The following is a 26,271-nucleotide window of genomic DNA, read 5'->3' as shown; positions in this document are numbered from 1 at the left end:
AGAGTGTTGCCAAGGCTCTATGGCCATCCACCTCCCCTCTAGGAGGTATGGAGGAGATTGTAGAGTTGTTTAAAGGAGCGCGGCGACATATCCGGCTATGGAAGATATCGGCCTGCCGAGAGGGTGCGCGAGAGGCTTGGGCCATGGTGAAAACTCGGTATACCAAGCTTGATCCTAATCACATGGCGCGGGTCGGACCGGTATGGTCGAATGGGGAAGAAATTCCCGTTAGTTTAGTATATGACCAAGTAGAGGTGGCCGCCAAATATTCCCAACAGGATTGTAAATTAGACTGCCTGTTAGATGGTATAGAGGCAGAAGTGTTTGAGTCCAAGTGACTATGTACTTCCCTCACCATGTGGAATTTCTAGCTGAATTGTATATCATTTGTCATGGCAGACCTTTTCGCTTCAACCTCCGGACTCGAAGGTGCGGAGTGTTTCCGAATACCGTCACGGCCGAATAGGCCGGGGTATGCGTGGAAAACTAAGCGTAAGGGTCATAGTTGTTTGAACAGACAAGTTGTATCCGGCTAGTTATGTTATATTACATTGAGATTGTAAGAAACATCTTCCAGGGAGAATAGTTCCGTTAAGGGTTCCTTTCCCTGGGTGTGCATGCATTAGTAGACATGTCCGAATTGTGATGTGAAAATCACAGTGTGTATAGCTTCTGGGGGTTCACAATAGAGTGCAAAAAATATTTTTCATCCACCGACCGAATATTCCCTTAAGAACACTAGCTTTTGGCTTCACCCAGTCTGAGGTACATATCCAGATGACCCGGCAGTAACAATCGCAAAGGTGCTCCCTTTACCACCTAGCCGAACAATCGGGAACGTAGGGGTAAGCACAGGAGCCAGGCAACCCATCTTGGCCAAAACTTAAGTCATATCGATGCATATAATGGTGAAGAAAAAACATACGGGAAAAAATGCGTATGTGTGGTGAGCTTGATGCTCGGAAAGTAATATTAACAAGCTTCTGTTAAAGAAGCCCCCAGGTATAATGGGCGTACGTATATAAAAAAGTGTACGTTAGCACTGTTCGGTCAAGCCGAATGAGAGCTTTAAAGCGAAAAAAATTGTGTAAAAAGGGGGAAAGAGTTATGGAAACTATAAGGTAGAAGGAGACTAACAAAGGGTTCGGCGCTAGGCATAGAACCTTCGGAGTCTGGCCGCGTTCCAGGGGTTCGGCTCTAGGCGATTGTCTGATGCGTCACGAAGACGGTATGCTCCTCCGGTAAGAACTTCATCAATTATGAAGGGACCCTCCCATTTGGGCTTGAGTTTGTCCTTTTTGTTCTCCGGCAAGCGTAGAACGAGTTCGCCAACGTTGTAAGTCTTGGCCCGTACTTCTCTGCTTTGATATCTTCGAGCCTGCTGTTGATAAAATGTTGAACGGGCTTTGGTGACGTCGCGCTCCTCCTCCAGGGCGTCTAGGTTGTCCTGCCGATCCAACTCGGCCTCTTTCTCTTCGTACATACGCACTCGAGGTGAGTCATGTATAATATTGCAGGGCAATACAGCCTCTGCACCGTACACCATGAAGAACGGTGTGTATCCGGTAGTACGGTTGGGCGTGGTCCGTAGCCCCCAGAGTATGGAGTCGAGCTCCTCGACCCAGTGTTTGTCTGACTCTTTCAAAGACCGCACTAGTCTGGGTTTGATGCCGCTCATAATAAGACCATTAGCTCGCTCGACTTGACCGTTTGTTTGCGGGTGGTAGACAAAGGCGTAATCGAGCTTAATGCCCAGATTAGCACACCAGTTTTTCACCTCATCAGCTGTGAAATTCGAACCGTTATCGGTGATGATGTTGTGCGGTACACCATAACGGTGTACCACATCGGATATAAATGCAATCACTGGTCCGGACCCGGCCGTTTTAACTGATCTAGCCTCTATCCACTTGGTGACTTTGTCCACCATGACCAGCAGATATTTTTTCTTATGGCTTCCCCCTTTAAGGGGTCCAACCATGTCCAAGCCCCAGACCGCAAAGGGCCATGTAATGGGGATTGTTCGTAGAGCGGTTGTGGGCATATGGCTTTGGTTGGCGAAGAGTTGGCATCCAACAGAGCGCTGGACGAGGTCATGTGCGTCTGCACGGGCCGTAGTCCAGTGAAATCCTGTACGGAAGGCCTTGCTAACAAGTGCCCTGGCTGCGGCGTGGTGCCCACCGAGACCAGCATGAATTTCTGCCAAGAGTTGCCGCCCCTCCTCCTCGGAGATACACCTTTGAAGGACTCCGGTAGTGCTTTTCTTGTAGAGCTCTCCTTCGTGTACTTTATAGGCCTTCGAACGCCGGATGATGCGGCAAGCCTCGTTTTGATCTTCTGGGAGCTCCTTCCTATTAAAGTAGGCCAAGAATGGTTCGGTCCACGGGGCAATTACTGCCATAATGAGGTGGGCCGAGGGTGTTATTTCGGTGGCTGAGCCTCCAATGATATCGGCGTGTTCGTTATCTGTGTTTGTGTTTGGAACGGGACTGTCGTTGCTGTCTCCCCCTTGCCACATCACGGAGGGCTTGAAGAGCCTTTCGAGGAAGATGTTAGGTGGGACGGGGTTGCGCTTAGCACCGATGCGAGCAAGGACGTCTGCCGCCTAATTACTTTCGCGGGCGATGTGATGGAATTCGAGTCCCTCGAACCGAGCCGACATCTTCAAGACGGCATTGCGATAAGCTGCCATCTTTGGATCTTTGGCATCAAAGTCTCCATTAATTTGGGATATCGCGAGGTTCGAGTCCCCGCGCACCTCTAGGCGTTGTATGCCCATTGATACGGCCATCCGGAGGCCATGTAGCAAGGCCCCGTATTCGGCTGCGTTGTTGGAGCCTGTGTATAATATTTGGAGTACGTACTGGACGATATCTCCTGTGGGGGACGTTAATACGACGCCCGCCCCCAGCCCTGCCAACATTTTGGAGCCGTCAGGATGCATAACCCAGTTGGAATACGCACCGTACTCTTTAGGGAGTTTGGCTTCTGTCCATTCGGCGACGAAGTCAGCCAGCACCTGGGATTTGATGGCTCGACGTAGTTTGTACATGATGTCGAATGGCAGGAGCTCAATGGCCCATTTGGCAATCCGGCCCGTTGCATCCCGGTTGTTAATTATATCATTGAGGGGCACTTCGGAGGCCACCGTGATAGAGCACCCCTGAAAGTAGTGTTGCAATTTTCGAGATGCCATGAAGACTGCATATGCTATTTTTTTGATAATGAGGGTACCGGGATTTGCACGGTGTGAGGACGGTGGATACGTAGTATACCGGCTTCTGGAGCGGAAATTTGTGTCCGTCCTGTTCTCGTTCGACGACGAGTATGGCGCTCACCACCTGGTGTGTTGCCGATATGTATAAGAGCATTGGTTCACCGACGTTTGGCGCGGCCAGGATAGGGTTGCTTGCCAGAAGGGCTTTTATTTCTTCCAGTCCGGCCGTCGCCACGTCTATCCACTCGAAGTTATCGGTGCACCGTAGAAGGTGATAGAGCGGCAGCGCCTTTTCTCCCAACCTAGAGATAAAGCGGCTTAAAGCTGCCACGCACCCAACGAGTTTTTGGACCTGCTTGAGTTCGGTTGGCGTAGCCAGTTGTGACAGAGCTCGGATTTTGGTTGGATTTGCTTCAATTCCTTTGTTGGAAACGATGAAGCCCAATAGTTTTCCGGCGGGGACGCCGAAGACGTACTTTTCGGGGTTAAGCTTGATGTCGTATGTGCGGAGGTTGTCAAATGTGAGACGCAAATCGTCTACTAGTGTTTCGACGTGTCTAGTTTTGATGACAATGTCTTCCACGTAGGCCTCCACTGTTTTGCCGATCTGTTTCTCGAGGCATGTTTGGATCATGCGCTGGTAGGTGGCGCCGGTGTTCTTGAGCCCGAAAGGCATGGTATTGAAGCAAAACGGCCTGTATGGTGTAATGAATGATGTTGCGGCTTGATCGGACTCCTTCATTTTGATTTGATGGTATCCGGAATATGCATCAAGGAAGCACAGCGAGTCGTGACCTGCGGTAGCGTCACTGATTTGATCAATGTGGGGAAGAGGGAAGGGATCCTTAGGGCAAGCCTTGTTAAGGTCTTTGAAATCGACGCATAGGCGCCAGGATTTATCCTTCTTTGGTACCATTACCAAGTTTGCTAGCCAGTCCGGATGTTTAATGTCTTTGATGAATCTGGCCTCGATGAGTTTGGCTAGCTCCTCCCCCATAGCTTGTCGTTTGGGTTCAGAAAAGCGCCGCAGAGTTTGCTTGACCGGCTTATATCCCTTTAGTATGTTGAGGTTGTGTTCGGCCAACTCGCGCGGGATTCCTGGCATATCGGAAGGGTGCCAGGCGAATATATCCCAGTTTTCGCGCAGGAAGTCTCGTAGTGCAGCGTCGACTGCAGGGCTGAGTTGCGCTCCGATAGACGTTGTCTTCTTCAGGTCTGTTGGATGGACCTGAAATTTGACTATTTCTTCTGCTGGCTTGAAGGAAGTGGATTTGGGTCGTTTGTCCAGGATCACATCGTCCTTATCCACAGTGGAGCGTAGTGCGGTTAGTTCTTCGGCCGCAAGGGCCTCAGACAATGCCTCGAGGGCCAAGGATGCGGTTTTGTTCTCGGCGCGGAGAGCTATGTCCGGATCGCTGACAAGGGTGATTATTCCATTAGGCCCAGGCATTTTTAACTTCATATACCCATAATGAGGTATGGCTTGAAAGCGCATGAAGGCCTCTCGCCCTAACAGGGCGTGGTACCCACTGTTGAAAGGGGCCACCTGGAAAGTTATTTCTTCGGACCGATAATTCTCCGGCGTGCCGAACACCACATCAAGTGTAATTTTTCCTGCACACCGAGCTTCCCGGCTGGGAATGATACCTCAAAAGGTTGTGCTTCTTTTCTCGATGCGGCTCCTGTCTATTTCCATCTTGTGGAGCGTGTCCTCGTAAATGAGGTTTAGTCCGCTGCCGCCGTCCATGAGGACTTTTGTAAGTCAAAAGCCGTCCACGATGGGGCTGAGGACTAATGCAGCTGGCGCTCGGACTGTTCTATATTTAGGTTCGTCACTGGCGTTAAAGGTTATGGCCGTGTCGTTCCAGGGGTCAATTGCAGCGACCTGGCAAACTTCGAGATCGCGCAAGGCCCTTTTACGCTTATTGTTTGAAGCGAATGTCTCGAAGACTGTCAATACTCTATTGTCGTCGTTTGCTGGAGGGTGTTGTTCTGGGGTGTCCTTGATAAGGATGTCCTCGCCGCTCTTGGCTACCTGCCGAAGTATCCAACATGCTCTAAGGCTGTGGGTTGCCACGGTATCCGGCGTCGTGTGTATTTTGCATGGGCCATTAAGCCATCCCTCCAGAACGGTGCCGCGCGACGTAATGGGTTTATGTTTTTTGACTGTTCGGCTGGGCGTGCCACGTGGGCGCATCCTTTTCGCCTGTAGGGGGAGTCGAGGTGGTTCCCAGCAAGCGGCCTGAGTTTTCCAGGCGCTTTCCATCGCGCTGTATTTTTGTATGATAGTTGCTAAGTCAGCGAACTTTGGTATGCGGCGGCGATTAATGGCGTTAAGGATACCTTTGTCCGCGCAGTTGTTGCAGAATGCTGCTATCGCATCTTCATTGCGGCAGTCTTTTACCTTATCTTTGACAAGGAGGAATCTGGCCCAAAAGTGGTGGACCGTTTCCTGAGATTGTTGTTTGGTGCTCCTGAGAGCGTCTATTTCCGGGTGGGTGGGTGGAATTGAATCTGAACCCTGACCCGATTTTGGATCCGGAGTTTGGAGATCTACCGGGCCTGACAGTTCGGGCTCCGGGATATCGACTAATTTCTTAGGATCGTCATCCGACTCTATGTTCGGAGGGAGGGACATGCCTTTCTGCCAGAGAGTATCCGGCTCTTCAAGATCGGAGATCCAAACATAGTTCGTATTCAATATAGTGGAAAAGTTGCTCCGCTCCTCGACTACCGCTATCTGATGGGTGATCGGTGGAGTTTTAATTTCTCTCTGGTCAGGTTTAAGCCCAACCCGATCGTAGTCTGTAGCGACCCCCAAGGCGGTCATGCGATCCAGGAGTTCGCTCAACGACGATAACTCCATTGGATCCATGCGGACGGAGTGTTCGGGATCAACGTGGAGGCGATTTTCGATGACTTGAGAGGTCATTGTCGGCTTAAGGGCCGAGCTGGCGGTCATGATGAAGCCGCCGAGCCGGAGGGTCTGGCCTGGGGCCAGGGCTCCTCCAGAGATGATATTATCCTTGACAACGAGGCGAGCCATCAACCCTCTTGGCAATGGCACAGTGGAACTCTCAATGAAAGCACCAATGTCGGTGTCAAAACCGGCGGATCTCGGGTAGGGGGTCCCGAACTGTGCGTCTAGGATCGATGGTAACAGGAGACGGGGGACACGACGTTTACCCAGGTTCGGGCCCTCTCTATGGAGGTAATACCCTACTTCCTTCTTGATTGATCTTGATGAATATGAGTATTACAAGAGTTGATCTACCACGAGACCGTAATGGCTAAACCCTAGAAGTCTAGCCTATGTGAATATGGTAATGAATGTCTCTATCCGGACTATGCTCTCCAGTTTATATAGGCACCGGAGAGATCTAGGGTTACATGGAGTCGGTTACATAAGAGGGAATCTTCATAGTCGGTCGCCTAGCTTGCCTTCCACGCCATGTAGCATCCAATCCGGACACTGGTTCAATCCTCGGTCTTCATGTCTTCACAGCCCATCAGTCCAGCCCACGGATAACAGGCCGGACGCCCGAGGACCCCTTAGTCCGGGACTCCCTCATATACCGCTCCATGATTGGTTCTTTATTGTACTTATGTGCATCTAGGCCGGACATTTTGCTTAGTGTTTGCATGTGTTCCCGATTTCAAGCTACACCGAAGGAATCACACCATAAGGCTGTGAAGCATATTCTTCGATATCTAGCTCACACACCAACACTTGGATTATGGTACCCCAAGGGCTCGGCTTTTGATCTCATTGGATATTCAGACTCAGACTATGCTGGTGATCATGTGGACCGCAAGTCAACATCTGGCACATGCCATTTCCTCGGACGATCTTTGGTCTGTTGGTCCTCGAAGAAACAGAACTGCGTGTCACTGTCTACTGCTGAAGCTGAGTACATTGCTGCTGGTTCTTGTTGTGTTCAATTGCTATGAATGAAGCAAACTCTCAAGGACTACGGCATCAACGTGAAGAATGTGCCTCTCTACTGTGACAATGAGAGTTTCATCAAGATTGCTCACAACCCAGTTCAGCACTCGAAGACCAAGCACATTCAGATTTGTCATCATTTTCTTCGTGATCATGTGTTGAAGGGCGACATTTTTATTGAGCATGTGAAGACTGAAGAACAGCTAGCCAATATCTTCACAAAGCCCTTGGATGATAAGAGATTTAGCAAGTTGCGGTGTGAGCTAAATATCTTAGAATCTTTGAATGTTCTTTGAAAAGGACACTCATCCTAACACTTATGCAAAATTGATGACTTAGATGTGCAACACACGAAGTAACGTTTTTATTCAATCAATGAAGACTAACACTCTAAGTGTGAAGAAATTAACGAAGAATTTGATTCTCAGAACCCTACGACAATTGTACGTGGTGTCTGAAATCATCATTCTTATACGGTGGGTTACGCCACCACTAAAAGTTGAAAATCTTCAATTTGAGTTTTTCCTCAGTTTTTTTTAAATTCCTCAGCTGTTCATTTTCTTCAACTTTGCATCGTCTTCACTGTTTCCATCGTTTTTCTTCATTGGCTATATATATATATATATATGTATGTATATGAGTTTATGTCCTCTACAGCATTCACTTATTGCTATTTCTTCAAGTTGCTCCTTCTGCTAAGTGAATGTGATCGGACCCTTCCCCCTCTATGCTAAACTCAACCTAATCTATTCACAAATTCTTCATGTGCGTTCTATTTGAAACTCATTCAAAATCTTCACTGTGTCCTTGTCAGCTGAAGAATTTGCGAACGGAACTTTAACTTATCTTATCTAAATTTTCGTCTTTGCCACTCAAATCGTTCCACATCCCACGATAATACTTATCTATTCACCCACGATCTCACATTATCGCCACCTCTCAGTACGTGGGTGACACATGTCAAGCGAATGAGAAGGGCCAGGGGCACGTTCGTCCAAGTTCTTCGGGCGAACAGTTTTTCACCGTGGCAATATATACCCCTCCCCTTCCTCACTTCACTTTTACTCCGCTCGATCTCTCTCCCACTCGAGCTTCTCCAACCCTAGCGCCGCCGCTACTTCATCGTTGCCGGTGAGGAAAAGCTTCACTGCCTCGACCTCGTCGCCGTCGTACTCGCGCCGGCCGCGGATTTCTTCACTCTGCTGCCGCCGTAGCTCTCTTCCTCTGCCAAGTTAGGGCGTGGAAGATCTGAACTGACGAACTTCACATCTACACTTCCCAGTTCGTCATGTTCTTCGTCCAGGGTAATTAAAAGTTACTTTTACTGCCCTCTTTGATTCAATTGTTTTCTTCAAAATCTTCAAAAGGTGTTTATTCTTCAAATCTTCACACACTAAACACCTCACATGTCATCTGTTCTTGATTCGTTTCTCTAAGCTACATTTTTCTTCAAGATTCCTCAATTGTGTGGATTTTCAATCTATACAACTCTGGAACCTAAGACCATGAACGCTTAGTGAAATTCTTCAAGACTCATCTGGTCAAATTCCTCAAACTTGTTCTTTTTGAAAAACCTCTGAGAACGCATATGACCTCTCTAAATTCCTCACAACTATACTCTGTTCACAGGTACACATGTCCGCTGCTGAATCACTAGGTTCTCATCAACTTAACTCATTTGCAGCGTTCCTCGAAGAAAAGTTGCACACCTCTTCAGAGAATTCTATTATTCAAATTCCTCAGCTGAAGAAAATGGCTGATGGAAAGAAGCCACAGAAGGGAGGAAAGAGGCCTGAAATCAATACTGCTTTCGAGATCCCTGATGACATATACAAGGACTATTGCACTCCTGATGAGGCCAAGTTTGGCAAGGAGGACAAAAATCAGCGCAAGGTGCGCATTCAAAGAATAGAGAGGAGATGGGCAAGAGAGTGGAGGGAGTACAGATATGTTACTCCCAAGTATATGAAGAAATTCGCTCTAAATCCTCCATGCCCAAGACCTCCATGGGCACCTGGCTAAGTGGTTGATCCCACCAGCCTCAAGCGTGGTGAGGACTATCCTGACGAATGGGCCAAGCGCCAGGCCAAGCTAGCCAAAATGGCTAAGGAAGCAGTGAGGAAATTTAATGAAGACTCTGCCGCTGCTACCACTGCTGAGGCCTCTGCAAGCAAGCCGAAGAAGGTCATGTCAAAGAAGCCTGCACACAAGCCAAGTGCTTCATCTTCAATGCCCTCACGGCCAAGTTCCTCAGCAATGCCCTCACGGCCAGATTCTTCAAAGCCCTCACGGCCAACTCCTCAACCTGCTCCAGCTCCTCCACAGTCCTCAGCTCCTCCGCCAAAGTCCACTGCTACTCCGACCAAATCCTCAGCACCTATGCATCTCGCCACGTGCCAAAGGACAACAGGCATCTCTATTGCCTCAGGAGCGTCTGCTAGTTCCTCAGCTGCACCAAATTCATCAACTGGCCCCTCTCTGCTGAAGAAAAAGGCCACTGCTGGACGAGGCTCTCGACCAAGTCCTCACAAGAAGCAGGTCGCCTTACAATTACCGTCTGATGAAGACGAAGCTGATGATGAGGAACTTGCCGAAATCATCAGAGACAGGCAGCTCACGGCCGCTAGAGCCAAGGGCACAAATGTGCCTCTGCTTTTGGATCCGAAACTGATCCTTGATTACATTGATCTCTGGCACAAGGACCCAAACACTCCTATGCCTGATTTCAAACTGACTCCTCGCCAAAGTCATATGTTGACTGCCTTCATTCAAGAAGAAAAATGGAAATTTGAAAAGGTCAGGCAGATCAAGAAAGTGCAGTACAAGAAAGAGTGTTTCCTGAAGAAACACGTTGTCTCTATGACAACTGAAGAACTTGTCAATATTCAATCTGAGATCGAGAAACTCAGTGATGAATTTGACGTATACCGCGCTGACTGGCTTGGAGCAAAAGTCAGGTTTGTGAATTTGACTGAAAAGTTTACTTCCAATGTTGCAGCCCCAACGCAACAAGAAAATCCTCAGGCTGAGGCATCTGCTCAGTCGACTGAAGAAAATGCCAGCACCGCTGATGACATTCAGTCTGCTGAAGAAACTTAGAGCACTAGGGCTGATGACTGCATTCTAGCCGCTGAAGAAATTGCCGGGGCAACCACTAGTGTTGCGCCTGAAGAAAATGTCAGGACAGCTGAAGCTTCAATGGTTGTGCCTGAAGAAAATGAAGAAGTCAGGGCAACTGCATCAGTTGCGCCTGAAGAAATTCAACCAAATTCCTCTGCTCCTCCTGCACCTACCCCAACTCCAATCCTTCCATATGCATCAGATGTGAAGAAGACCAAGGCTGCAGAGCGTGCAGCGGTGAAGAAAAGGAAGGCATCAACTTCATCAGATTCTTCAGCTCCGAAGAAGATGAAGCCGCTGACTAGTTCATTTGACAACCCAATTGATGCTATTCCTGTCTCATCCATGCCATCAAAGGACCTTGTTCTTTTTGATGAAGAGTATGTGATTCCAAGTGAATCTGATGATGGCATTCCTTCTGCTGCTTCTTCAGAGTAGTTGGATGAAGAAGTTCAAGTGGATGAAATCCCTTCAACCCCAATAGTCTCATCGCCCATGCCTCAGTTCACTGCTGAAGAGGCCGGCGTTGAGGAAATGAGCGAAGAAGAGGAAGATGTGGACATTGGAAGCACTACTCCAGTGATGAATGATGACTTTTGGGAAAGTCAGCACCCCAATTCTCCTATGTTCACACCTCTGCAACAAATTCCTCAGTCCCCTGTCACTACTGAAGTACAAATGGGATCTGAAGAACCACGTGCAACCCCATCTGTCCATGAAGAAATTCCAGCCACTAGTGCTGATGAAAATGTAAATGAAGAATTGAAGACCCAGGCTGTCACTGAAGAAGAACCTGAAATTCCTCAGCCTGTGGATCCTGAGATTGCAATTCCTGAGGTGGTGATGCAATTGACCGATACTCCTCAGCCCAAGCCAAAGGATCCCTTCTCGATGAAGCAGAAATTCAAGGCTGATGACTTCTTCAGCGAGCACGTGTTCTTCACTGATTATAATCCTTATGACTCTGCTCGTCTTAGAAGGAAGCGTTTCTGGACTGCCAGCCAGGCCAATTTCTATTCTTCACTGCTCTTCAACAAGGACAAAGTCTTCGACCACGAGCATATTCCTCATGTGGACATGGAATCACTACCATGCTTCTCACCTGTCTTCAGTGTGCTTCATGACGCAGGCCTCCTTAACTTTTGCTCTGACATTGTTGATTGGAATGAAGAACTTATTCTTCAATTCTACGCAACGCTGCACATCACAGGAGATGCTGACGATGTGAACTCTTGGGTATTGGACTGGATGACCGAAAACACTCATTATAAAGCACCGGCCTCTGAATTACTTCATGCCCTGCCAATCAGTCCTCCCCTTGAAGGTGCTCGTTGCCTGTACCAAGAGCCTGAGCTCACTGCTCATTACATGCAAGTGCTTATGAAGCCTCTGAAGCCCAGTCAAGCCCCAAGGACCAAATTCCTCGTGAAGGAATTGCTATATGTGCCAAGAACAGTCTATCTCATTCTGACGAAGACAATGAGTCCCATCAAAGGTCACGATTCGTCTGATGAAGAAGTCGTTGGCATCATGAAGAATCTGCTATTCAACATCATGCATGGCATTCCTGTCAATTATCATGATATCTTCATGAGGACTCTAGCCAATGTTGCACTCTCTCCGTTTGAGTTGAAGCCTTATGCTCCTTGGATTATGAGATTCCTCAGAACAAGGTCTTCACTCAACTACAAGGCTGATTTTCAGAATCACCTCAGCTACTTGCCCCCAATTGAAGTCCTCAAGCGGACATATTCCTCAGCTGATGAAAAGGGCAAGGCACCTGTTGTCATTGATGAAGGCATTCGTCCATTGGATGGTCAATTTCGCAAAGTTGCATCTTATCCCACCAATGATGACTCTGCCACTCATGATTCTACTGCCCATGCATCCAAGCCAAATCCTCAAGCCACAGCTCCAAGAGTGATGACTGGCCGTGAGCTGCTTCTTAGTCTTCACCAGAAGGTGGATCGAAACCATAAATGGGTTAAGCGTCAGTTTGGTTCTATTCTTCACAACATGACTGCTACACATAATGCAGTGAAGAAAAACCATTACTACCTCCATGAAGTCTTCGGACGCACCTGGGCTATCTTATCTCATCTATATGGTGAAGAAGATCTGAAGCAAATGGGTCTCAAGGAGGACTTTGACTGGTCTGCACCTCCACCGAAGAAATATAAGAAGGTCAAGGTTCCTTCCTTGGTGGCCAGCTCATATTCTTCATCGCGCGAAACCGACGAGCATGAAGACTTGGGCGACACTGCGGCAGGCCCTACTACAACAACCGACCCCAACAACGCTGGCGCTCCTCCATCAACATGATATTCTTCAGGGGCATTAGTCCTCATTTTCAACCCTTTTGGTCATTCGATGACAAAGGGAGAAATTTGAGTTAGTCTTCAAGCGGGTCTATCTTATATGGGCGTTTTTTGCGAAGTTACAACTCTCGTTCTTTTGATGACTTTGCTAGATCGAGTTGTAAACTTAAACTCTATGGTGGCCTGATACTTTTGCTGTGTTTTTCTGCATGCTTATTCCTCATTAATGTTAATGCACGCATGCTGAATTACATCAGTCACCATATTTCATCATGCATTTCAAATTCTTCATATTATATGTCAAATGCGTGTATGAATTACAAGATATAGGGGGAGATCTCCATGATTCTACTCTTCAAGTGTGCATTGCTTCAAAAGCAAAATCCTCACTATGCACATCTTCAGGGGGAGTTCTTATATATCTTGTAATCAAATTCCTCAATATCTGTATTTACACTTCATATGTTTATCCCCGTTGAAAACTTAACCTATATTGTCATCAATCACCAAAAAGGGGGAGATTGTAAGTGCATCTAGTGCCCCTTAGTGATTTTGGTGTATTGAAGACTTATAGGTTAAGGGACTAATGTGTTTATGAGTGTACACGTGTCTATAAGTCTATGAGGAGTTTGATATTAACAGAGAAAGTCGACCCCTAAAAATGAAGTTCTTCGACTGAAGACTTTGGATTTCTGAAGACTTTCTGAAAACTTTGAAAGTGAAGAAATTGGTGTGACCCTGAAGACTTGGTATTCATACGAGGAACATGAAGCGTGAAGACTATTGTTTTCGTAGTTTCATTTTCTCTTTCTTGAGTCATAGGAAACACCGTACTGTTAAAGGGGTCGAGGAAATACAAAGGAAAAAATTTCATGTGATGCTCAACTCAAAATCCTACACCTATCAATCCCTTCGAGTGAAGCCATTGGAAATCTCATACAGTTCAGTCATATTCTTCAGTGACATAGACGAAGTTCTTCTGGTCTCTGAGGAATTTGTTCTGACTGAGGAGTTAGGAATTCGCAGTGCGGATTGCCTACACAGTGAGGAACATGATAGCCCTGAGGAATTTGATACTCAAATTTCCGACCGTTGCTGTGCTACGCGCCAGCTGTCCCAAAATATCTACCCACCTAACGGTCATATCATTGAAGGGCATTTATGTCTTATCATGTCGGGCTGCTCCCTAGGCTATAAATAGCCGCCCCCTACAACCACTAGCTGGTTGGCTGCTCCGAGAGAAACTGACACTTGTCATTTGAGAGCATCCCATCCTCCGAGGACTTTGAGCGAAAATCATCGAGTGAGGAAAACCCAAACCCAAACACCTACAAACCCAAAGTGATTGAGCATCACTGAAGAGATTGATCTTGCGTAGATCCGACGCTTGTTACCTTTGAAGACTGTGCATCTTCCAGACGGTTAGGCATCATGGTCTAGAGCATCCAAGAGGAAATTGTGGATCGCCGAGTGACCGAGTTTGTGAAGGTTTGGAAGTCACCTGAAGACTTACCACGAGTGATTGGGCGAGGTCTATGTGACCTTAGCTCAAAGAGAATACGGTGAGGACTGTGTGTCCGGGACTGTGTGTCCTCAGGTTTAAATACCTAGCCGCTCCAACCAGATGTACAACTGTCACAACAGTTGGAACTGGTCTACCAAATCATTGTCTTCACCAAGCCTATTGGTTCTATTTCCTCAATTCTTTCATTTCCTCATTACAGTTGTTGTGTGCTTGTTCATATTTGTTTGAAGACTTTTACTGAAGACTTTCTCAATTTCCTCAGTTCAATTTCTTCAGTCTGTTTGTCTTCATCCTGTTTTATCCTGTGTTTACGCTTTCTGTACTCTGTGCTTGTCTTCATTTCATCATGATGACCATGCCTATGTTCTGTTATGTTTACATCTGAGTACTTATTCCGCTGCAAGTAGTTCTTCTCTTAGGAATTTCCTCACCCTGAAATTCCTCGGTGAAGAATTCATAAAAATCGCCTATTCACCCCCCCCCCCCCTCTAGTCGATATAACGCACTTTCACCTGAATAATGCTTGATAGGACGCAAGCTAATCGTGAAGAAATGAATTTGCATTTCTCTCGTCCTCATACTGTTATCTCTGTTCTATTGCTTGATGAAATTGATCTGATGAATTTGATATCATATTCTTCATTGATGAAGTATATGAGTTCGTAAGATGCACTAATTCATCTGCAGGATGATCAACCCAAAGCCACTGAGTGGGTCCTCGACAGTGGATGTACAAATCACATGACTGGTGACCAGAATCTATTGATGGACACTGCTTTATCTCCATCGCATCTAAAGCATATCACCTACACTGACAAAGGCAAAAAGCAAGGTATTGGGTCTAGGTAGAGTTGCGATCTCAAAGGATCGACACATGGACAAAGTCATGCTTGTCGAGTCCTTAGGATACAACCTCATGTCTGTCTTAATGCTTTGTGATCTTGATATGGTTGTTGTCTTTGGCAAGTACCGTTGTGTTGTGATCATGGAAGCTGACCATTCCAAAGTCTTCGAAGGCTTTAGGAGAGGAGACTTGTATATTGTTGATTTCTCTACAGGACCACAACCTGCTACATGTCTACTTGCAAAAGCTTCAGAAGGCTGGCTATGGCATCGACGACTTGGTCATGCTGGCATGAGGAACTTGCACACTCTCGCGAAGAAGAAGCATGTCATTGGCATCGAGGATGTCAAATTCCTCATGGATCACCTGTGTGGAGCTTGTGAAGCTGGAAAGATGACCAAGGCCAAGCATCCCTCAGAGACTATCATGACTACCACTCATCCATTTGAATTGCTTCACATGGATCTCTTTGGCCCTACTCATTATGCCACATTCACCAATGCTGCATCATTATATGGCTTTGTTATGGTTGATGACTATTCTCGTTACACATGGGTGCATATCGTCACTTACAAATATGAAGTGCAGGAAGTCTTCAAACGATTTTCCTCGAGGTCTTCAACCAACTTTGGTGTGAAGATCAAGAACATCAGAAGTGACAATGGGACCGAGTTCAAGAATACTGGTCTTGATAACTATCTTGATGAACTTGGTATTACTCAGGAGTTATCTGCTCCTTATACTCCTCAGCAGAATGGCATCGTGGAGCACAAGAACAGGACTCTTGTTCAGATGGCTCGCACCATGCTTGACGAATACAAGACGCCTCGTCATTTATGGCCTAAGGAAATTGATACTGCTTGCCACATCATCAACAGGGTATATCTTCACAAATTCTTCAAAAAGACCTCATATGGACTCCTCACTGACAAGAAACCCAATGTAAGTTATTTCAAAGTCTTCGGTGCTAAATGTTGGATTAGAGATCCTCATCACAATTCTAAATTTGCACCGAAAGCACATGAAGGTTTTATGCTTGGTTACGGAAAGGACTCGCACACCTATAGAGTCTTCAACACCGTTCATCACAAGGTTGTTGAAACTATAGATGTGTGGTTCGATGAAACTAATGGCTCGCAAAGAGAGCACCTACCTCCTGTGCTAGATGAAAAGTCACCTAAGGAATCCATAAAGTTCAAGGCTATTGAGGATGTCATTCCTACCGAAGAATCTGCTGAAGAAGTCATTCCAGAACGTGAAGAACTTCATGCTGGTGCACCTAAGGAAAATGGCTCTGAAGAAAATGCTGAGCCAACTCAGCGTCGTCAACCCGCTCATCCTCGCGTTGCAAATGAAGTGCAGATCGAGAAAATCATCAGCGACATCAACGCACCAGGTCCTCTCACATACTCAAAGGCTTCACATTTGTCTAACTTTTGTGGGCACTTTGCTTTTGTCTCTATCATAGATCCCACCAAAGTAGCTGAGGCATTTCTGTAGCTTGAGTGGATTCAAGCGCTGCAAGAGGAATTACCTCAGCTCGACCTCAACAATGTGTGGGAACTCGTCAAGCGACCAGACCCACGCAAGCACAATATCATCGGCACAAAATGGATCTACCACGACAAGCAAGATGAAAATGGCCTTGTGGTGAGGAATAAGGCACGGCTTGTAGCTCAAGGCTACACACAGATTGAAGGAATTGATTTCGATGAAACTTTTGCACCTGTTGCTAGACTTGAGGCTATTCGCATATTACTTGCTTATGCTAACCATCATAATATCATCTTATATCAAATGGATGTGAAAAGTGCATTCCTCAATGGTAAGCTTGAGGAAGAAGTATATGTTGCTCAACCCCCAGGTTTTGAAGATCCAAAGCATCCTGACAAAGTCTTCAGACTCAATAAGGCCCTCTATGGCCTCAAGTAGGCCCCTCGGGCGTGGTATGATACTTTGAAGGAATTCCTCATGAAGAAAGGCTTCAAATCTGGTTCACTTGACCCAACTCTTTTCACCAAAACCTATGATGATGAATTATTCGTGTGCCAAATATATGTTGATGATACCATCTTTGGCTGTACTGACCAACGTTACAGTGATGAATTTGCCTATATGATGAGTGAAGAATATCAAATGTCTATGATGGGAGAATTGAAATTCTTCTTAGGTCTTTGAATACGTCAACAGCACAACGGCATCTTCATATCTCAGGAGAAATACCTCAAGGATGTTTTGAGGAAATTCGGCATGCAAGATTGCAAAGGCGTAAAAATGCCTATGCCCACAAATGGTCGTCTATGCACTGATGGAAATGGTATTGACTTCGATCAAAAGGTATACCTCTCCATGATTGGTTCTTTATTGTATCTATGTGCATCTAGGCCAGATATTATGCTTAGTGTTTGCATGTGTGCCCGTTTTCAAGCTACACCGAATGAATCACACCATAAGGCTGTGAAGCATATTCTTCGATATCTAGCTCACACTCCAACACTTGGATTATGGTACCCCAAGGGCTCAGCTTTTGATCTCATTGGATATTCTGACTCTGACTATGCCGATGATCGTGTGGACCGCAAGTCAACATCAGGCACATGCCATTTCCTCGGATGATCCTTGGTATGTTGGTCCCCGAAGAAACAGAACTGCGTATCACTCTCTACTGCTGAAGCTGAGTACATTGTTGTTGGTTCGTGCTGTGCTCAATTGCTATGGATGAAGCAAACCCTCAAGGACTACGACATCAATGTGAAGAATGTGCCTCTCTACTGTGACAATGAGAGCGCCATCAAGATTGCTCATAACCCAGTTCAGCACTCGAAGACAAAGCACATCCAGATTCATCATCATTTTCTTTGCGATCATGTGTTGAAGGGCGACATCTCTATCGAGCACGTGAAGACTGAAGAACAGCTAGCCGATATCTTCACAAAGCCCTTGGATGAGAAGAGATTTAGCAAGTTGCGGCGTGAGCTAAATATCTTAGAATCTTTGAATGTTCTTTGAAAAGGACACACATCCTAACACTTATGCAAAATTGATGACTTAGATGTGCAACACACGAAGTAACGTTTTTATTCAATCAATGAAGACTAACCCTCTAAGTGTGAAGAAATTAACGAAGAATTTGATTCTCAAAGCCCTACGACAATTGTATGCGGCGTCTAAAATCATCATTCTTATACGGTGGGTCACGCCACCAACAAAAGTTGAAAATCTTCAATTTGAGTTTTTCTTCAGTTTTGAAATTCCCCAGTTGTTCAAATTCTTCAACTTTGCATTGTCTTCACTCTTTCCGACGTTGTTCTTCATTGGCTATATATATATTTGAGTTTTTAGTCCTCTACAGCATTCACTTATTGCTATTTCTTCAAGTTGACTCTTCCACTAAGTGAATGTGATCGGACCCTTCCCCCTCTATGCTAAACTCAACCTACTCTGTTCACAAATTCTTCATGTGCATTCTATTTGAAACCCGTTCAAAATCTTCACTGTGTCCTTGCCAGCTGAAGAATTTATGAACCAAACCTTAAAATATTCTTATCTGAATTTTCGGCTTTTGCCGCGCAAACCGTTCCATATCCCACGATAAGACTTATCTATTCACCCACGATCTCACACGATCGCCACCTCTCTGTACGTGGTGTTGGGGAACGTAGTATTTCAAAAAAATTCCTACGATCACGCAAGATCTATCTAGGAGAAGCATAGCAATGAGCGGGGAGAGTGTGTCTACGTACCCTCGTAGACCGAAAGCGGAAGCGTTTAGTAACGCGGTTGATGTAGTCGAACGTCTTCGCGATCCAGCCGATCCAAGTACCGGACGTACGGCACCTCCGCGATCTGCACACGTTCAGCTCAGTGACGTCCCTCGAACTCTTGATCCAGTTGAGGCCGAGGGAGAGTTCCGTCAGCACGACGGTGTGGTGACGGTGATGATGAAGTTTACTGGCGCAGGGCTTCGCCTAAGCACTACGACAATATGACCGAGGTGTGTAACTATGGAGGGGGCACCGCACACGGCTAAGAGAAACTTTGGTGTGCCTTTGGGGTGCCCCCCTCCCACGTATATAAAGGGGGGAGGAGAGGTGGCCGGCCCTAAGGGGGCGCGCCATGGGGGGGTCCTACTTGGACTCCCGGTCCAAGTAGGATTTGCCCCCCCCCTTCCTAGTCCAAGTAGGAGAAGAAGGGAAGGAGGAAAAGAAGAGAAGGAAGGAGGGGGGTTCCGCCCCCTCCCCTTTTCCAATTCGGACTGGGCAGTGGGGGCGCGCGCCGCCTCTGGTCGGCCCTCTCTCTTCTCCACTAAGGCCCATGATGGCCCATTAACTTCCCGGGGGCGGTTCCGGTAACCCCAGGTACTTCGAAACATATCCGAAATGACCTGAACCATTCTGGTGTCCGAATGTAGCCTTCCAATATATCAATCTTTATGTCTCGACCATTTCAAGACTCCTTGTCATGTTCGTGATCTCATCCGGGACTCTGAACAAACTTCGGTATATCAAAACACATAACTCATAATACAAATCGCCATCGAACGTTAAGCGTGCGGACCCTACGGGTTCGAGAACTATGTAGACATGACCGAGACACATCTCCGGTCAATAACCAATAGCGGAACCTGGATGCTCATATTGGTTCCTACATATTCTACGAAGATCTTTATCGGTCAAACCGCATACCAACATACGTTGTTCCCTTTGTCATCGGTATGTTACTTGCCCGAGATTCGATCGTCGGTATCATCATACCTAGTTCAATCTTGTTACCGGCAAGTCTCTGTACTCGTTCCGTAATGCATAATCCTGTAACTAACTCATTAGTCACATTGCTTGCAAGGCTTATAGTGATGTGCGTTACCGAGAGGGCCCAGAGATACCTCTCTGAAACACGGAGTGATAAATCCTAATCTCGATCTATGCCAACTCAACAAACACCATCGGAGACACCTGTAGAGCATCTTTATAATCACCCAGTTACATTGTGACGTTTGATAGCACACTAAGTGTTCCTCTGGTATTCGGGAGTTGCATAATCTCATAGTCATAGGAACATGTATAAGTCATGAAGAAAGCAATAGCAATAAACTAAACGATCATAGTGCTAAGCTAACGGATGGGTCTTGTCCATCACATCATTCTCTAATGATGTGATCCCGTTCATCAAATGAGAACTCATGTCTATGGTTAGGAAACATAACCATTTTTGATTAACGAGCTAGTCAAGTAGAGGCATACTAGGGACACTCTGTTTGTCTATGTATTCACACATGTACTAAGTTTCCGGTTAATACAATTCTAGCATGAATAATAAACATTTATCATGATATAAGGAAATATAAATAACAACTTTATTATTGCCTCTAAGGCATATTTCCTTCAGTCTCCCACTTGCACTAGAGTCAATAATCTAGATTACATAGTAATGATTCTAACACCCATGGAGTCTTGGTGTTGATCATGTTTTGCTCGTGAGAGAGGCTTAGTCAACGGGTCTGCAACATTAAGATCCGTGTGATCTTGCAAATCTCTATGTCTCCCTCCTTGACTTGATCGCGGATGGAATTGAAGCGTCTCTTGATGTGCTTGGTTCTCTTGTGAAATCTGGATTCCTTTGCCAAGGCAATTGCACCAGTATTGTCACAAAAGATTTTCATTGGACCCGATGTACTAGGTATTACACCTAGATCGGATATGAACTCCTTCATCCAGACTCCTTCATTTGCTGCTTCCGAAGCAGCTATGTACTCCGCTTCACACGTAGATCCCACCACGATGCTTTGTTTGGAACTGCACCAACTTACAGCTCCACCATTCAATATAAATGCGTATCCAGTTTGTGACTTAGAGTCATCCGGATTAGTGTCAAAGCTTGCATTGACGTGACCATTTACGACGAGCTCTTTGTCACCTCCATAAACGAGAAACATATCCTTAGTCCTTTTCAGGTATTTCAGGATGTTCTTGACCGCTGTCCAGTGATCCACTCCTGGATTACTTTGGTATCTCCCTGCTAAACTAATTGCAAGGCACACATCAGGTCTGGTACACAGCATTGCATACATGATAGAACCTATGGCTGAAGCATAGGGAATGACTTTCATTTTCTCTCTATCTTCTTCAGTGGTCGGGCATTGAGTCTGACTCAACTTCACACCTTGTAACACAGGCAAGAACCCTTTCTTTGCTTGATCCATTTTGAACTTCTTCAAAACTTTATCAAGGTATGTGCTTTGTGAAAGTCCAATTAAGCGTCTTGATCTATCTCTATAGATCTTGATGCCCAATATATAAGCAGCTTCACGAAGGTCTTTCATTGAAAATTTCTTATTCAAGTATCCTTTATACTATTCAGAAATTCAGTATCATTTCCGATCAACAATATGTCATCCACATATAATACCAGAAATGCTACAGAGCTCCCACTCCCTTTCTTGTAAATACAGGCTTCTCCAAAAGTCTGTATAAAACCATATGCTTTGATCACACTATCAAAGCGTATATTCCAACTCTGAGAGGCTTGCACCAGTCCATAAATGGATCGCTGGAGCTTTCACACTTTGTTAGCACCTTTTGGATCGACAAAACCTTCTGGTTGCATCATATACAACTCTTCTTTAAGATATCCATTAAGGAATGCACTTTTGACATCCATTTGCCAAATTTCATAATCATAAAATGTGGCAACTGCTAACATGATTCGGACAGACTTAAGCATCGCTACGGGTGAGAAGGTATCACCGTAGTCAACTCCTTGAACTTGTTGAAAACCTTTCACAACAAGTCGAGCTTTGTAGACAGTAACATTACCGTCAGCGTCAGTCTTCTTCTTGAAGATCCATTTATTCTCTATGGCTTGCCGATCATCGAGCAAGTCAAGCAAAGTCCACACTTTGTTCTCATACATGGATCCCATCTCAGATTTCATGGCCTCAAGCCATTTCGCGGAATCTGGGCTCATCATCGCTTCCTCATAGTTCGTAGGTTCGTCATGATCAAGTAACATGACCTCCAGAACAGGATTACCGTACCACTCTGGTATGGATCTTACTCTGGTTGACCTACGAGGTGCGGTAGTAACTTGATATGAAGTTTCATGATCATCATCATTAACTTCCTCACTAACTGGTGTAGGCATCACTGGAACTGATTTCTATGATGAACTACTTTCCAATTAAAGAGAAGGTACAACTACCTCATCAAGTTCTAATTTCCTCCCACTCACTTCTTTCGAGAGAAACTCCTTCTCTAGAAAGGATCCATTCTTAGCAACAAATATCTTGCCTTCGGATCTGTGATAGAAGGTGTACCCAACAGTTTCTTTTGGGTATCCTATGAAGACACATTTCTCTAATTTGGGTTCGAGCTTATCAGGTTGAAGCTTTTTCACATAAGCATCGCAGCCCCAAACTTTAAGAAACGACAACTTGGGTTTCTTACCAAACCACAGTTCATATGGTGTCGTCTCAACGGATTTAGATGGTGCCCTATTTAACGTGAATGCAGCCGTCTCTAAAGCATAACCCCAAAACGATAGCGGTAAATCAGTAAGAGACATCATAGATCGCACCATATCTAATAAAGTGCGGTTACGACGTTCAGACACACCATTACGCTGTGGTGTTCCAGGTGGCGTGAGTTGCGGAACTATTCTGCATTGTTTCAAATGAAGACCAAACTCGTAACTCAAATATTCACCTCCACGATCAGATCGTAGAAACTTTATTTTCCTGTTATGATGATTTTCCACTTCACTCTGAAATTCTTTGAACTTTTCAAATGTTTCAGACTTAAGTTTCATCAAGTAGATATACCCATATCTGCTTAAATCATCTGTGAATGTCAGAAAATAACGATACCCGCCGCGAGCTTCAACACTCATCGGACCGCATACATCAGTATGTATTATTTCCAATAAGTCTGTTGCTCGCTCCATTGTTCCGGAGAACGGAGTCTTAGTCATCTTGCCCATGAGGCATGGTTCGCAAGCATCAAGTGATTCCAAAAGCCCATCAGCATGGAGTTTCTTCATGCGTTTTACACCAATATGACCTAAACGGCAGTGCCACAAATAAGTTGCACTATCATTATTAAACTTATATCTTTTGGCTTCAATACTATGAATATGTGTATCACTACTATCGAGATTCAACAAAAATAGACCACTCATCAACGGTGCATGACCATAAAAGATATTACTCATATAAATAGAACAACCATTATTCTCTGATTTAAATGAATAACCGTCTCGCATCAAACAAGACCCAGATATAATGATCATGCTTAACGCTAGCACCAAATAATAATTATTCAGGTCTAAAACTAATCCCGAAGGTGGATGTAGAGGTAGCGTGCCGACGGCGATCACATCGACTTTGGAACCATTTCCCACGCGCATCGTCACCTTATCCTTAGCCAATCTTCGCTTAATCCGTAGCCCCTGTTTCGAGTTGCAAATATGAGCAGCAAAACCAGTATCAAATACCCAGGCGCTACTACGAGCATTAGTAAGGTACACATCAATAACATGTATATCAAATATACCTTTCACTTTGCCATCCTTCTTATCCGCCAAATACTTGGGGCAGTTTCGCTTCCAGTGACCAGTCCCTTTGCAGTACAAGCACTCAGTCTCAGGCTTAGGTCCAGACTTGGGCTTCTTCACTTGAGCAGCAACTTGATTGCCGTTCTTCTTGAAGTTCCCCTTCTTCCCTTTGTCTTTTTTCTTGAAACTAGTGGTCTTGTTAACCATCAACACTTGATGCTCCTTCTTGATTTCTACCTCTGCAACCTTTAGCATCGCGAAGAGCTCGGGAATTGTCTTATCCATCCCTTACATATTATAGTTCATCACGAAGCTTTTGTAGCTTGGTGGCAGTGATTGAAGAACTCTGTCAATGACACTATCAATAGGAAGATTAACTCCCAGTTGAGTCAAGTGGTTGTGGTACCCAGACATTCTGAGTATATGTTCACTGACAGAACTATTCTCCTCCATTTTGCAGCTGTAGAACTTATTGGAGACTTCATATCTCTTAATTCGGGCATTTGCTCGAAATATTAACTTCAACTCCTGGAACATCTCATATGCTCCATGACGTTCAAAACGTCATTGCACGTCGTTGAAGTCTCGGTTCTAAGCCGTAAAGCATGGCACACTGAACTATCGAGTAGTCATCAGCTTTGCTCTGCCCAGGTTCGGTTCCAGATCGGTAATGGCGACGCCCTCGACATTGTTCCTCTGCTGGTGCTCACCGCTGTTCTGGATTGTTCTTCACGGGAGCTATGTACGCCATCATGGATGAGTCCAAGACCATGACATTTCCGGGGTTATTTGAGTCCTATCACCCACCTGCCAACTCTTTTAGGCACTCAAGCATAGTTGGTGCGTCGGCAAGGATAGTTCGTTTGGAGTTGCCGCTCTTTCGAGTTGATCAGGACGTGTACAAAGTCCATACAGTGTTGGTCAAGACGCGGCTTTGTTGGTCAATTTAGGACAGACCCTCATGTGTTGGGGTGGTATTGTGTGTGTGTGCGCGTGCTTGCGTGCGTGTGTGTGTGTGTGTGTTTACTTCTCACCCGGTTGTGGTGAGAGCTTGCCTGAATTTTCTGTATTTTATCTTCTGTCTTTTATAATATAAAACAAAGGGCACACAATTTATGTGCTCCCGAAAAAGGAGAGCGGAAGGGGTTGATCGAATGGATGGGATTGCGTCCACAATACCATGAAGTCTAATAATATTGATTTGGTTCTGTAGATGATTATATTTTGCTCTACAAATTTGGTTAAGCTTTGCTCTAATGTGCACTGCATGTTAAAATGGAGGAAATATCAATATTGATTTTGATTAAGCACTAGAGTGAGCAATGATACTATTGTACGTACTACATACTGTACAAGGCCAGCCAATTAATTCCTGCACCGGAATACATGGAACCCAAGAGAAAGAAAGAAAGAAAAACATATGCATGCACAAGGACGTGTACAAAGTCCATACAGGAAGAATTTTTTGCTCGACCGGCCGTCAGACTCTGAGCAGGTAGATGCTGAGCTCGGGCCCTCCGCTGCCGTCGGGGTTCATCATGTAGAACGCCTCCGAGTCCCTCGATCCGACGACCCGCTCGAACTTGGCGCGCATGTACATCAGATCGCCCTCGCCGGCGCCGCCTGCGGCACCGTCGTCCGGGAGCACGCCGGCGCCGACGGACACCTGCTCCACGGCGCCCAGCACGCGCCACTCGTCGGCGCCGCACTCGCGGTGCACCGCGTAGCCGCACTTGAGCCCGTTGCAGTACGCGCGCCACGTCGGCTCCTCCAGCAGCGGCCGCCGCTTCTCCCCTGCACGTGCCTGCGGTGTTAATCTGTAGCTTTGGCGCTTAAGCTGCCCTCGCTGTGGTTGTACGGGCGGCGGACGTACCTGCGTTGAGCGGCGGCTTCTCGCACTCGAGCGCGAGGCGCACGAGGCCCGAGGACATCTCCCTGACGAGCGCGCCGGTGGAGTAGGCGGCCATCTCCACCAGCAGCACTGGCGCCGATCGCGGGTCCGTCTGCAGCGCCACGTGCACGCGCCCGCGCCGCCGCCCGAAGATGGTGCCCGTGACGCACGACCCGAGCTGCCGGCGCCGGCGCCGGTGCGTGATCGCCGCCAGGAACACCGACCGCAGACGCGCCAGCGCGTCCGCGCGCTTCTTCCTCGACGACGAGGACGAGGAGGAGGAGGAGGAGGACTGCTCGTCGGTGGAAGACGACTGCGCGGTGGACAGAGCGGCCGCTCCAGCCTCCTCCTCGTCTCCCTCGTCCTCCGCCTCCTGGCCGCTCGGCCCGCTGCGCTGCGGCGCCTTGCTGGAGCGCTTCTTGAGCAGCCAGGTGAAGCTCCCGCTGCCACCGCCGCCGCTCGGTGCGGTGGCGCTCCTGGAGCTGGAAGAGGGGAGGGGCAGCGGGGATGCCGCGCGAAAGGCCCTCGCCATGATAGCCAGCGCCGGCAAGCTCGCGCACTCTCTCTGCCTTTCTTTGCCGCGCCCGTCCGTGCGTGCGCGATGCTAATGATTCGTGGCCGCTGGGTGGAGTATTTGACGGGGTTTTAGTGGCAAAGCCGCCTGCTTTAAGGTGGTTAGCACTTGGCAGGGGGGCGGCAGGGGTGGTGGCGGTACGCTTTCCGCAAAGCGGCTCGCGCGGGGAACACCCTGCCCGGCGCGGCGTAAATACCAGCACGAGAGGACGAGGGGGAATGACCGGTGAGGTGCGGTGCGATGCGATTAACACGGCCGCCTGACGGACCGACCGGCCGGCCGAGCAACC

At 46.7% G+C, this 26,271-nt stretch overlaps 1 protein-coding gene across 1 annotated transcript; it reads right to left on the bottom strand.

Annotated features, from left to right (window-relative positions):
- Positions 1–24,787: 24,787 nt before the first annotated feature.
- Positions 24,788–26,146, bottom strand: LOC109761225 (protein MIZU-KUSSEI 1). Its single transcript, XM_020320035.4, has 2 exons — positions 25,391–26,146; positions 24,788–25,311 (listed from the first exon to the last, which is right to left on the bottom strand). Exons 1-2 carry the CDS (start codon positions 25,938–25,940, stop codon positions 24,998–25,000), a joined length of 864 nt encoding a protein of 287 aa, XP_020175624.1. The 5' UTR covers positions 25,941–26,146; the 3' UTR covers positions 24,788–24,997.
- Between the last annotated feature and the right edge of the window lie 125 nt (positions 26,147–26,271).

The sequence above is a fragment of the Aegilops tauschii genome, chromosome 6 (assembly GCF_002575655.3).
Source record: "Aegilops tauschii subsp. strangulata cultivar AL8/78 chromosome 6, Aet v6.0, whole genome shotgun sequence".
NCBI classification, from domain to species: Eukaryota; Viridiplantae; Streptophyta; class Magnoliopsida; order Poales; family Poaceae; genus Aegilops; species Aegilops tauschii.
This window is presented reverse-complemented; position numbering and strand designations above follow the sequence as displayed.

Bases quoted from the DNA above. Each gene is read 5' to 3' on its own strand.
- LOC109761225 (XM_020320035.4), bottom strand. From the start codon at position 25,940: ATGGCGAGGGCCTTTCGCGCGGCATCCCCGCTGCCCCTCCCCTCTTCC. The intron at 25,312-25,390 runs GTACGTCCGCCG...AGGCACGTGCAG, and splicing joins GAAGCCGCCGCTCAACGCAG to GGGAGAAGCGGCGGCCGCTG.